This window comes from Podarcis pityusensis (assembly GCF_964106645.2).
Source record: "Podarcis pityusensis genome assembly, chromosome: 9".
NCBI lineage: Eukaryota > Metazoa > Chordata > Lepidosauria > Squamata > Lacertidae > Podarcis > Podarcis pityusensis.
In genome coordinates this window covers 41672885-41686404 of record NC_138034.1, presented here as the reverse complement: position 1 = coordinate 41686404, position 13520 = coordinate 41672885, and the positions used below count along the sequence as shown (strand labels likewise).

Below are 13520 nucleotides of genomic sequence, written 5' to 3'. Positions count from 1 at the left end.
AATGATTCTTATGGACTTCATCAAAAGGAACTCTTGCTTCATCTCTTCCTCTCTGCCAATGCCACCCATTACAACCATCCATGCATCGCATTCCTCTAATAATAGGTCAACTTATATATCCTTCACAAAATGGCAAGAGGGGAAAAAACAAACCCATTATATGCACCTAACTATGCCAAAGATTTCCTAATATTGAACCCACCCTGTGTTCAGGGCCACGGCAGCATCAGGAGTACAACTAGAAAACTGAAAATACCAGTTTGAAGAGAACATGCAAGTGCAATAGTTTTATAAAGGTAAAGGGACCACTGACCATTAGGTCCAGTCGTGACCAACTCTGGGGTTGCGGTGCTCACCTCGCTTTATTGGCCAAGAGAGCCGGCGTACAGCTTCCGGGTCATGTGGCCAGCATGACTAAGCCGCTTCTGGCGAACCAGAGCAGCGCACGGAAACGGCATTTACCTTCCCGCTGGAGCGGTACCTATTTATCTACTTGCACTTTGACGTGCTTTCGAGCTGCTAGGTTGGCAGGAGCAGGGACCGAGCAATGGCAGCTCACCCCGTCGCGGGGATTCAAACTGCCAACCTTCTGGTTGGCAAGTCCTAGGCTCTGTGGTTTAACCCACAGCGCCACCCGCGTCCCAATAGTTTTATGGAAAGATTTAATAAGGTACTTTGGGCATTAAAAGGCTTCATGAGTCACTTGCAGATGTCATCCGAGTCCCCACCACCACCACCAGCAAGCTGCTAAGCTTCCCTTATTTGCATTCTCTTGCCAAAGTTCATTTTAACAAGTCAGAACAAAATTAAACGAATTGCTTTAAAATGAGGTTTCTTACCGTTGCAGCCAGCCACATGATTTCTACATTCTTTCTTTTTTTAGCCTGAATATTTTGATGGAGATTTTCTAGTAATCCTTTTAAGTCATTCTGTTCTTGAAAATGTGGTAGGCCTGGGAAGAAGAAGTAGAAGAAATACAGCGTGTGATAACGGCTATGCTGAGTCAAGGATTTCCTCAGGAAAGTAAAGCTGCTACATTGAAAGTCTCATTTCGAATGCATGAGGATTTTCCTCAAACACAGCAATGCCGTCTTTTAATGACTGACCAAACAGGTTTCTGCTTGTTCACACAGCCACTGCTATCTAAGAGCTTTTTTCTGAAGTTCCATGCATCTTCAGTACCTCTATATTAAATGGGAAGAGGACCGATTCCATAACCTGTTGCACTTCGGTCTCTCGTCTGTTATCTGCTCCTTGTGCTGCACTTTGCATAATTGCAGGATGTGCAGAGAGCAAAGCAGCAATAAGGAAAAAGAGAGAGAAGAGGGGCTAATGGAAAGTACAGCACCACGATAAATGTATGCAGAAGTTTATTTCAAGTAAATAATAAATGCAGGCTAGCTAGTCTGCTAGTAATTTCCCTTTAAATATGTGGCAAGCTGGGGCAAATCTCAGGCTTGTGGAATCTGCTTTGTCTTCTTCTAGGACCAGGGACGTCTTTACCATTGAGGGTAGCGGCGTGGGGAACCAGGGCGCCAAGGTCTGGAGGGAGCCAGAGAGTCTGGGGAGAGTGCGGGGAGGTAAGCGAGGCGGAGGGGGGCTTGGTGCCTGTGTGCCTCCAGCACCAGGGTCATCCCTGCCAGCGGGAAGGCTCCAGATGCTTTCCCGCAGCCCAGAGCTCTCTCTGCTGGCTCTGTGGTGGCGATCTAGCCACAAGGTTGGGGCCGCTCTCGCTCTCTCTTCCCACCACCCCTCCGAGCTCTTTCCCCAAGAAAGGAAGAGACAGAGCTTTGTTGTGCGCATCCGTCAGAAATTGGTGGGAGGTGGAGGAGGTGAGCGGAAGGGGGAGCCGAGGTGAAGAGGGAGGATGTAAAGGAAGAGGCGGCCGCAGGGTGCTTGCGTGCCGCAGCAGGCCACGACAGGGTGAGCTCCCGTTGCTCGGTCCCTGCTCCTGCCAACCTAGCAGTTCGAAAGCATGAAGCGCAAGTAGATAAATAGGAACTGCTCCGGGGGGAAGGTAAATGGTGTTTCCGTGCGCTGCTCTGGTTCACCAGAAGCGGCTTAGTCATGCTGGCCACATGACCCGGAAGCTGTACACCAGCTCCCTCGGCCAGTAAAGAGAGATGAGCGCCACAACCCAGAGTCGTCTGCCACTGGACTTAATTGTCAGGGCTCCTTTACTTTTACCTTTTTACTTAGGCTTTCAAAAAGTTTTAAACAAACCCCCTCACCAAATATCCTAGGTAAGCTTAGCAGTCATGGCATAAGAGAGGTCCTCTAATGGATCAGTATTTTGTTAAGGAACAGGATGCAGGGAGTAGGAATAAATGGACAGTTCCTACAATGGAGGGATATAGAAAATGCAATCCCCGTGGACTGGTATTGGGACCTGTGATATTTAATTTGTTTGTAGGTAATTTAGAGTTAAGGGCAAGCAGTGAGGTGCCCAAGTTTGCTGATGATGTCAAATTGTTCAGGGAGGTTAAAACAAAAAGGGATTGTACGGAACTCCAAAAGGATCTCACCAAACTGGGTGAATGGGCAGTAACAAGGCAAATGCAATTCAATGAAAGCAAATATGAAGTGATGCACACTGGGACAACCCCCCCCCCCATACTTTTACATATACGCTAATGAGGTCTGGAGTTAACTGAGCAGAAACAAGATATTGTGGTTACAGTGTGAGGAAGATGTAGACTCTGTATGTAGCAGCTGTGAAAAAGGTGAATTTCATTTTAGGGATAATTAGGAAAGGGATTAAAAATAAAACTGCCAGTTTCATAATGCCATTACAGAAATCTATAAGTGTGACGACACTTGGAATGCTGTGTACAGTTCTGGTGGCCTGCCTTCATAAAGGATGCTGTAGAGCTTGAAAAGGTTCAGAAAAGCTAAGAGGAGACATGATAGAGGTGCATGGTTATGCATGTTGTGGGGGGAGTGGATAATTTATTTTAAGCAAAGAAAAGGGTGTCAGGAGTACAGTCGTACCTTGGAAGTCAATCAGCTTAGTTCCTGAATGTTTTGGCTCCTGAATGTCGCAAACTTGGAAGTGACTGTTCCGGTTTGCAAACCATTTTTGGAAGCCGAAAGTCCGCCAGGGCTTCCGGGGCTTCCGATTGGCTGCAGGAGCTTCCTGCAGCCAATTAGAAGCCACATTTTGGTTTTTCAACATTCTGGAAGTCGAACGGACTTCCGGAACGGATTCTGTTGGACTTCAAAGGTACGACTGTAATGATCTCTCATATCATGCCACATTTGGCCCTCAGAAGTTCTATATGCATATGAATTTTTGGAAAAGAGGTACGAATAATTGCAGATTCATTTGGAAATGCTGAGAATACAAGTAGAGAATAAAGCAAAAGCCTGTTCTAAGGCTACTGCAGTCATTATTCTAGCTTCAGGCTGAGAGGGTCCCTTATATAGCACTTGTCTTTCCACTGATTTTCAGATTATATATATGGCTGTTTCAAATATCAAAGTCGGAACATAGCAAAAGCAGAAGAAAGTAATTTTCTGATTAACTGTCATGGTTTTGTTTTGGGGGTTTTTTATATATAAAAAGGTTCAACCTGATTAGCACTAATTCCAGTGGCTGCTGAAGATCTCAGCAAGCAAAAGCCCAGAAGCCTATGTGCAGTGTAATTACTCTCTTCGCTGCAAGGAAATGCATGCTTGGTTCTATCGCACAAATGAACTCACAAAGAATTGAGTCACCTGTCATGTCACAGCAAGGAGGCAATTTAAAGCAACAACAATAATGAAGGCATGAATCTGGAAAAATGCTGCACTGCACTTAAAACCACGGTATAAATAAGTTCCTGTAGAATAATGACATTTTTAAAAATGAAGCCTTCGCAGTCTGCCCACGTTGCTCATAGGCACAATCAGAGTTTCAGTTGTGCCAGGGATGGTTAGGGTGCAAACCTGGCATATGTCTCGCCCAAAAAGGAATCAAGTGGCCAGATTCTGAAGACTGCTTTTCAATGACTGGGGTTATGTACATATTCACAATTTAAAATGTAGTGAGGCCACACACACCCCACCCACATTTCAAGTCACTTTTGCACTTTGCTGTCACACCAGAGATGGTGTGGGGATGTCTTCACACAATGCACAATAGCTGTTTGATCTCCCCACACCGGCAACCTCTCATCTCCTGATCATGAAGCTGTTATCTGCACGTGTGCACCTGCTGTCTCAAATGTACATACCTCAGCTTAACCTTAACTGCAAAGTGAATGTGGCTTACATTCTCAGGTTCAATGGAAGCTGGTTTAAGAGTAAATGCATCAGACAGCAATATTTCTCAATAAACTCCAGGATAGAGATGGATTGTGGTTAGCACCATGTGTACACAGCTTCAAACACCAGTGGTGGGAGAATGCTAGAGCCAATAGTAATGTGAACACAGCCTAAGATTATATTTTTTTTCTGGGGTGTTCAGGCACTTAGACAGAATACAAATGTTAGGAAGCAGACATAGAGAATCTTAGTTCAATGAACTGAATATCATGACAGTGTTTGCAACTACTATAAAGCAGCCAAAATACAGCCTTTGTCACCTAAAGCTCTCACTCCACCCACAATAAAAGTTACGTTCATATTCTGACGACAGAAAACGAATCGTTTTGCAACTCTTGAAGAACTGATAGTCCTATTTCCCTGAGTTCAACAGTTAAATCATTTCAGGATCAAATAAATATTAGTTTACATAATACAGGTATGCTATAAATTTGTTCCGGTGTCGTGAAGAAATACAAAGCACTAATGTGTCTTAGAAAAAAGGCCCCATAAACAAGCCAGTTGTATATAGGAACTACAATCAACAGGGGGGAAAATGCTCTAAGCAGTTGTGGCAGTAAGCTACCTGCACCAATAAAAACCCTCTGATAAAACGACTCCCAGCCACACAAAAAATCTGGACGTGGTGCAACCTCATCAACAGATGAGGTCAAGCTCACTGTGACCCCTTGTGGAGAAATGATGTATTTATGTCTGTTTATGTTTCGAAGGGAAAAGTATTCTGTGACTGTGACAGTCCAAGTTCAAGGCTATTATGACATTGCAAGCCTGGTCAGCAGTATTGCTAGGTGACAGGTTCTGAGAGAGAGAGAGAGATGACCGCTTTGAGGATTTTTTAGGCAGGACCTGGATCAGGTAAATTCAGTCAGATTGGTCTGGGTGAAGAGGGGCTTTTAATTGGGCAAATTACCACCTTACAGAACTGTCCTTACTACGTCTACTTAGAACTAAATCCTATCAAATTCAGTAGGGCATATTTCCATGTAAGTGGGGCTTGGATTTCAGCAAGGGAGCAAAAGCTGGATTGCAGCACTGAACTTACTTTGGCTCTCTTTCCCTTCCTTACTTCAGGTTTTGGGCTAGAGCTAAACCACACATCTTCCCCCACCCTGCATTTTTTTTTGGCTGTGGGAATCATCAACAAACTGGAGGATCCGCAAGCAGAGAAAGGGAGTTTAGCTATGCTGCTGCCCTCCCCTGCCCATCCCTTCCCATCTATGCCAAAATAGCACAGATCTTCAACGTGGGCTAAAGAGAGGTGGCAGCTGGTTGGTCTGTATAACATTGCTGCCTTCCTTCCATGGCTTTAACACATGAGCTGAAACCATCAGTGAGCTTTATATTATGATGCAAGATCTCTTTCCAAGGTGGTTGCAGCCAATTTAGAGATTATTGGTGTATAAATGCATTTTCAAGGGAGATGCAGAAGAGACCTTAGAGTTGCAGATCTGGAAGGAGCAACAATGCCAAGACTTCCAGCAGCAAATATTACCTTATAACAGTGAAGTAAGAGGTAAAAAGATAAAGGTAAAGGACCCCTGGATGGTTAAGTCCAGTCAAAGGTGACTGTGGGGTTGTGGTGCTCATCTCGCTTCAGGCCGAGGGAGCCAGCGTTTGTCCACAGACAGCTTTCCGGGTCATGTGGCCAGCATGACTAAATAGCTTCTGGTGCAATGGGCCACCGTGACAGAAACCAGAGCGCACGGAAATGTCATTTACCTTCCCGCCACATTGGTACCTATTTATCTACTTGAACTGGGGTGCTTTCAAACTGCTAGGTTGGCAGAAGCTGGGACAGAGCAATGAAAGCTCACCCCATAGCGCAGATTTGAACTGCCGACCCTCTAATCAGCAAGCCCAAGAGGCTCAGTGGTTTAGACCACAGCGCCACCCGCGTCCCTTACAGTGAAGTAAGAAGGCAATGCAGGTTACTAAAAAGGAAGGAGCTATGCACTTTCAGTTTTGAAAAAGTTAATTGAAATAACAACTTAAGGGCTCAAGTCTGTAGATTACCCAGACCAGCAATGCCACACACCAGGACACGTCAGAAGAAAACAATGACTATAATCATTTTAATCAGCATAATCAAGACACCCGAGGATAAACTGTAGAGAATAATTTTTCAATTAGGGCAACAGAACATCTATGGAAACATGGTTTCAATATTATCCTATCTAATCCTTAAGCCAATTTCCACTGATACCAGTGGGAAATTTTATTTCAAGCGAAGAGGATTTGGGAGAATAACAGGGCAGTATTTGCAACCCAGAATTTGTAATTAGATAAATAATAAATAAACCCACCATTAGGCTTATATTGAGATTCATACACTTATAAATGAATGTAAATAACTTCATATGAATAACATTTAAGCATAACAACTTCAACATGATTAACGAACCAAGACAGACATTTTAAAATACTTACAATCAGGAGGCATTTTTTCTGTGAACAGCTTGTAATACTCTTTCAGCAGCTCCAGATTTTCCTGGTTAACAGTTTCTTGCAAAGAGGTATCTCCAAACCTAAGCAATCACAGAAGACCAATTGGCGTAGAAGCCGCATTTCTGCACAAGCAGACATTTTCCACCCAAAGAAATGGAACAGGAAACAACCACCTCAGCTCTGAATTAATACAGTTGTACCTCGGGTTAAGAACTTAATTCGTTCTGGAGGTCTGTTCTTAACCTGAAACTGTTCTTAATCTGAAACACCACTTTAGCTAATGGGACCGCCTGCTGCCGCTGCACGATTTCTGTCCTCATCCTGAAGCAAAGTTCTTAACCTGAGGTACTATTTCTGGGTTAGCAGAGTCTGTAACCTGAAGCGTATGTAACCTGAAGCGTATGTAACCTGAGGTACCACTGTATTATTATTTTATATCATCAATCATTTTGTGAGCACACCATTTAATTACAACTTCCTAATTCGAGAACAAAGTGTGTTCTGTTTCCCTAAAGGCCCTGAAAGGTTCAGAAATGGGAACTAGCTCACATGCCACTCAGGCTGCAGTTCTATGCTCATGGGCTTGTAATTTCCATTGAACTCTATGAGACTTATATTAAATAGACACAGACTGCATTGTTATTTAGCAGTAGGTTTCAACATAGGGTTCTCATGTCAAAATGTAAGTGTATGATTCTGGCCTCATTGAACCACAGTGCTGAATTTGAACATTATTATATTGTAAACTAAATGTTACAATATACAATTAAAGCTTCAGCATATTTAGTGTATTTACTTGAGAGTAAAGTCTTGTAAAATCCATAGTACTTAATTCTGAGTCAGCTATGGTCAAAATGAAATCCACATTCAAAATGAATACTGCAGAATTTGCCGAATTTTAAAAAGCCCCAAAGGTGATGAAGTGTAGGATGTGCTATTTTCCTGTACCAATACAAAAGTACCGAAAAGTACAAAAACATTGCATGAATGGAGGCAGGAGGCAGAGTGCAGCTTGCCATTCTGCTGAGGCCCTGCTGAAAGGACATTTCTTGTGGAAGTATCAGAGGGTAGCTGTATTATTTAGGGAATTTAAATTATTTGTAGCTGTTTTAACATAAAAAAGCAGAATCACCAGAGGAAGGTTTTTGGATTTAAAGCCTTTGTGACAGACAGCATGGGATGGCACACCATCCTAACCACTCATGAGTCTTACAATCAAGTTTTTGTTTTTCATGTGTCACCTTTTACAGTAGTAGAATTAGCTTGCATTTTGCATATTAGAAGGGTAGGCACCTGTGGTATTTGTGCTGTGCTACTGAAGACTGTTTATGACTTTTTAAAACCAAGAAACAATGAGAACTTGCCTCCTTTGCACCTCCGGTTAAAGACAGGTCTCACTTTCTGGCACCAAGCAGCCTTCCTGCACTGTATGGGCTACGAGGCAAAAAATGCTGTGTTTGGCACCTTGGTACCCTCTGTAGTCTGGTCTCCTAGGCAATTATCCTATTACTCCATGGGTGGGCAGCTTTAGAAAGGCTGTGTGGTCTCGTTCAAAATACCCAAGAACTGAAACGTAATCCTGATGACTTACCTCTCCGCGAGTGTTTGCTGTTCATTGATTCCTACATTAAAGAGAACTGGATATACATGGAGCAGTTTCCCTTCTTTAATCTCTTGTGGAAGCAGCTCAAACATCTTTCCTGGGAGCTTGATTTCTATTACATAATGTCCCCTAGGAAAGCAAAAGAATAAGACTGATTTGTGCAATGTGTAAGTGAAAAACTCTGGGTGTTGTTGTTGTTTAAATTACACTTGGGCAACATAAACTTTATGGAAGAGGCAGAGGACATATTCCTAAATCATGAAAACTACTGGAGCCTAACCAAATTCAAATAAGCCAAGAGAGAGAGAGAGAGAGAGAGAAAGCACTTTTTTGGTGCCACTGCCCTAAATCAGAAACATAAATGGAAAGCTGATCCTTTTCAGGTCTCTTGCAGTCCCTGAAGAAGAACCTGAAAAGGTGTTGAAAACTGTCCTGTAGATTATTGGCCACCTGGATGGGATAGCAACCACTGCTGGGTCATGCTTGATTTAAGGTGGGTCACAACAGCAACACTACCACCACCTTACAAACATCTGATAAAAATGTAATAAATGGGTCTCAAAATGCATGTTGGGGTTAAAGGTGGGACCTGGGTCCCCAAAAGATAAAAACTACTGATGTAGGTCATCCCAACAGAGCTGACACTTTCAGCATTCTGCTTCCAGGCACACTTCCTGTTCTGACTTCATAAGTATTGGGTGGGGGGCGATGTTCCATCTCTGAGCACGAAGCTGTAGTCATCTGCCCAGTAGCTTTCATTGCCATTTGTCTCGTCTGCCTCTCCTTGCTTAACGAACAAAGGAGTATTACTCACAGCTCTTCACATGGCATTGCTAGCAGCTCAACTGGCATTCTGCTTATGATACAAGACTCTCTCGAAATGAAACTAACTTAGAAAAAGCCAGTACACACTAGCAGCCTGTCTATCTTAACACATATTTAGAAAATGTGGATTTAAATTACTAACCTCCCTTGTTTTGAATGTAATACGCTAAAGCTAAATCTAAATCTAGAAATCACATTTCCTTCGTGATTGGCGAAGTCTTAACCTCAGAATGTCAAGATATCAAAATTTTCTTTATTTCTTAAAAGCATGCAAATTTATACAACAATCGGATCAGAAATTTAATTACGAACTGTTTCTTTATAATTACTTTTTCACTGAAGTGGGAAAAAAGGATTAATAAGTAAAATTTAAAAAAAAATGAGAAAAGGCTTTTAGCCTTCTTACTGCTTGTCTAGCATTAAAATGAGGGCACACAAACTTTTGAAGCACTTTCTACAGAGTTACAAAAACTCTTCCTGCATCCACATATAATGCCAAACGATGGCTTGGTGCCATGCTAACGACAATGATATGCCTTAGTCTAATGCACTTCCTTCTCCCTTTGCTGGTTTGTAGGAAGGCATGGTTTGATCAAACCACAGTTTGCCACAGTCACATGCAATAGCAAACAATCATTTTCCAAAACACCAGAAATAGTAAAAAAGTAAAAAGAGCCTCCTGCATCAAGCCGATGATGGCCCATCTCATCCAGCAACTTGTTCTCACAGTGACCAACCAAATGCCAAAGGGAATTCTGCAAGCAGGGCATGAGTGCAACAATACTCTGCCCACCTGTGATTCCCTGTTGTAGCAGTTTTAATGTTCTGTGCTTGATATTATTTGATTTTTAATTGTATTCTTATTGCTTCTTTTATCTTGTATGGTTTCTTATATCCTGTAATGATAGGAATCAATGGTTTTGCACTTGCAGAAGAGTTTCCTAATGTAGTAAAGTGTGGAATTAAAAAGCAAAGGCATTTTCATTGTTCTAACAAGTTTCTTCGATCTGTGGGGAATCTGGTGTCAAAGTGAAATACTGCCAGAAGCAGGTGGGACATTTCCAGAGAGGAAAACTGTACAAAGTCAAAATTTGTTAGAGAAATACTAAAGATTGAAGTCTCAACATAAAAATGTCATCCTGCCAGGGAAGATAAACCTATATTTATCCTATGCACTTAAGTGATGGTATCTGTGTATTTACATACGCAGTTCTGGATGATGCATAGGTTTTGCTTTTCTTTTCTTTTTCTTTTAAAAAATATAAATTTTGTTACTCATTAATGTTTTCGACTGACATATTTGTTAAGTACTTTTTGCTTAGGTTATTTTATCCTACTTGACAAAAAGTAAGTTCTAAAGAGCTTTGTATCACCACAGGTTCCCTGACTCTGGCTAGCATTCACACTGATATTGTCATTATAAACATCTCAATGTTTGGTCTCTCTTTTCTCTAGGATAGGCATATTGCTAATACTTATATAGAACTAATTCTATCCATTGCTGCCAAGAAAACAGGCCTAATAATCTTGTTTACCCAGCCTTGCAAACAGGAATGTATAGATGGGATTGAATGTATTATTATTTCAATGACATTTTAAGATGGTCAAGATAAATGCAAGAGGCTGATTTTAAAAACAAAACCAAACAAGGCAGCCGTTAAGCAGCCAGAATTCCTAGGCTCTCAGTCACTGTTTGTTATCATTCAAGCACAGCCAATTAACTACTAAGAATATTACACAAGGTTTCAATGGGATGGCAAGGCTTCAACTGAAAAACACCTTCCCTTGTATACAAAAACGAAAGGCTGTTGTAGCACTGCTGTTCACAAAGCCACATCATGGTGGCCACACAAACTCCAGCACGACAACAGAGTGGCAGGCAGCACAGGCAAGCTGTTTAATGGAGGGAGAGGCATTTCACAAAGCAGTTTGCTAATCTACTCTGTGAAGCACCCACGCTCAGTTAAACATGGGTGCAGGAAGGTTTCATGGAGGGGGAGGTGCCTCAGGAAACTGCACCCTGAAGCACCGCCCCTATCATTTAAAATGGGTTTGGTGTAAGCTGTGTGGGGAGGAGGGGGTGAGCAGGCGCATGAGGTGTAAAGGGAGGGTTGGTTGGTCAGGTGTAAAGGTTGCCCAGGTGTTGGGCAAGGGTGCTTGGCAAAGGAGTTGGCAGGATTGGCTAGTGGTAGCAACCCTGTGTGGGTGGGTGTTTTGACATAAACACTCCCAACTCTCTTGGGAAAGTAACTTAAAAAAAAAGTTCTCTTACACTTCTGTGTGAAGGGTGTTTTGTATGCACAGACAAAAAGCTGGTAACAAAATGCCATTATTCAACAAATATGCAAGGATTTCAACACCAGAGGAGAGTGGCAGTGCTTTATACAATTATCTATTTCTCTCACAAATACTGATATATTCCACAAGACTATTATCTTTACAAGCCTCTTCAGGGCATTTATTCCCCGTTCTGTCCATTTGTTACAAATCATAGTTACACAAATACATTTGCAGAGCAGCTAGAAAAAGCATTAGATGAGTTTCCATTTGATTTTTCTGGCGCAGCATAATGTTATGCCTTAGTTTCAGGAAACAGATAACACTCACCGCCTTCCAGTTATAATAGGCAAGAGGTCATCTGATTTGGCTTCAGTTATTTTAAACATGACTTTTTGTAAATCTGATATTCCCACAGCCATATCTTCTAGCATTCCAATTTCTTCACCTTCAGAGAATGAAAATTAAATTACGAAATAGAATGAAAAGAAAAATATTACAGACAAGCTCTAACTGGTCTATTTCAATTTTAACAACATGTAAGAAAAGAGTTCCTAAGCTTCAGAGTCAATGTCATATGTTAATCTGTTATTTCCACGTTGACCATGTATCTGCACAAATATGCCTGTTCCAATTTTTTAAATTTTGATTAGGACTATGTAAAATCTGCCCTGTACCTTCCATGGATATTTCTGCTTTCCCACAAAGCCAGCATCACGTGTATGAATTGCAGGTCTGAATTACTGATGGATATTTCACATATAGGATTATCCATAAGAAGTTTTTTATCCAGAACAACGGATGTAACCACAAGTGTTATGATGCAAAAGCCAGTCACATAGACAATAGATTTAATTATGCAAGAGCTTATGCAGTTATCGACTGCTCTTTTCATGGAGCTGATTATAGTATTTCCATTTTGTTTGCCTGTTAAGGATGCTTATTCACAGAAGCAAACACAAAGTGAAATCTAACAGTGTCCAACCACCAGTGGTCTGGAAAGTTGAGAAGCTCCCTGGAGCAGATTGGGGGAGGGGAGAAGTCTGCTGTCACATTTTTGGATGTCACCCATAGTTTATTCATCAGGGCACTCCTAGTTCGGTTGTAAAGCAAAAGTGGGGAATTATTAATGCTTTTGAAATAGTAAGCAAGTTTAAGTCAATGGATAGTGCGATAGACTCGGGTCTAGCAAATCTAGGCAGTTTGTCATGCAAAATTGGTAGTAGCTCCACGATGCATGTTTATACTGTACATCATTCAGCCACAGTTTGCATCTGTAACACTAGTAGCCTAGAACCCTCCTAACACAGTAGTTCTGATCAGCAAGATAAAATGGTAAAGTACTTGGAATAGTAACACTCAGATATTTATATCCCAACACATAACCTGAAAGTATGGCTTACAAATGGAAAAACAACAACAACATATATAGTGTCTTTTTATACTGGTATCAGTCTATCTAGACCAGTTAAAACACACTGGCTGGAGCCAGAGGGGGAAAATTGAGTTTGGTTTCCATAATCCCACCCCCTTGTACTCCCAAGAAAGCTGCTCTTGAGAGTCAAGGGAGCTCTTTCAAATGGCATGGGATGTGGTGTGAAGGGCCACAGTTGCAGTGGCAAATAGAAGAAAAAAATAATCACTGTTTGGATTGGAAGCTGTTTGGATCCAAGTTAATAGAAAACACAGCACATACAATATTCAACCTTCAACGGTCTTCTGAAATAAAATAATCAATATAGTACTAAATATGTTTATTCAGTCATCCATTCTGCTGCTAGATCTTATACTTCCAAATAAACATAGCTGAGAATATCCACAATATATATATATATATATATATATATACACACACACACACACACACACACACACACATCAGAAATACCAAAATGGCCTGGTCCGCATATCACAATAAACCAAACCATGGCTTGGCATAGCTTGAACATGCAGATTTCTAGAGGGAGAGATAGCAGCTACTTTGCTCCCTTCCACTGTCATTCTGCTGCTATGCTGAGCAACCCCATTGCTTGTTTTAAGAGTGCAATCTGAACCCAGGTTCATG

At 41.7% G+C, this 13520-nt stretch overlaps 1 protein-coding gene across 4 annotated transcripts in view; it reads right to left on the bottom strand.

The window, feature by feature from the left end:
* INPP4B (inositol polyphosphate-4-phosphatase type II B) overlaps positions 1-13520 on the bottom strand; it is a gene marked incomplete at its 5' end in the record, with an annotated part of 263750 nt that overhangs the window by 19344 nt on the left and 230886 nt on the right. For all 4 annotated transcript variants that reach the window (XM_081021869.1, XM_081021870.1, XM_081021868.1 and 1 more), the window contains 4 exons: positions 840-952; positions 6733-6830; positions 8342-8482; positions 11786-11903. In XM_081021869.1, the coding sequence (XP_080877995.1) occupies positions 840-952; positions 6733-6830; positions 8342-8482; positions 11786-11903 (470 nt within the window). The remainder of the gene's footprint in view (positions 1-839; positions 953-6732; positions 6831-8341; positions 8483-11785; positions 11904-13520) is intronic.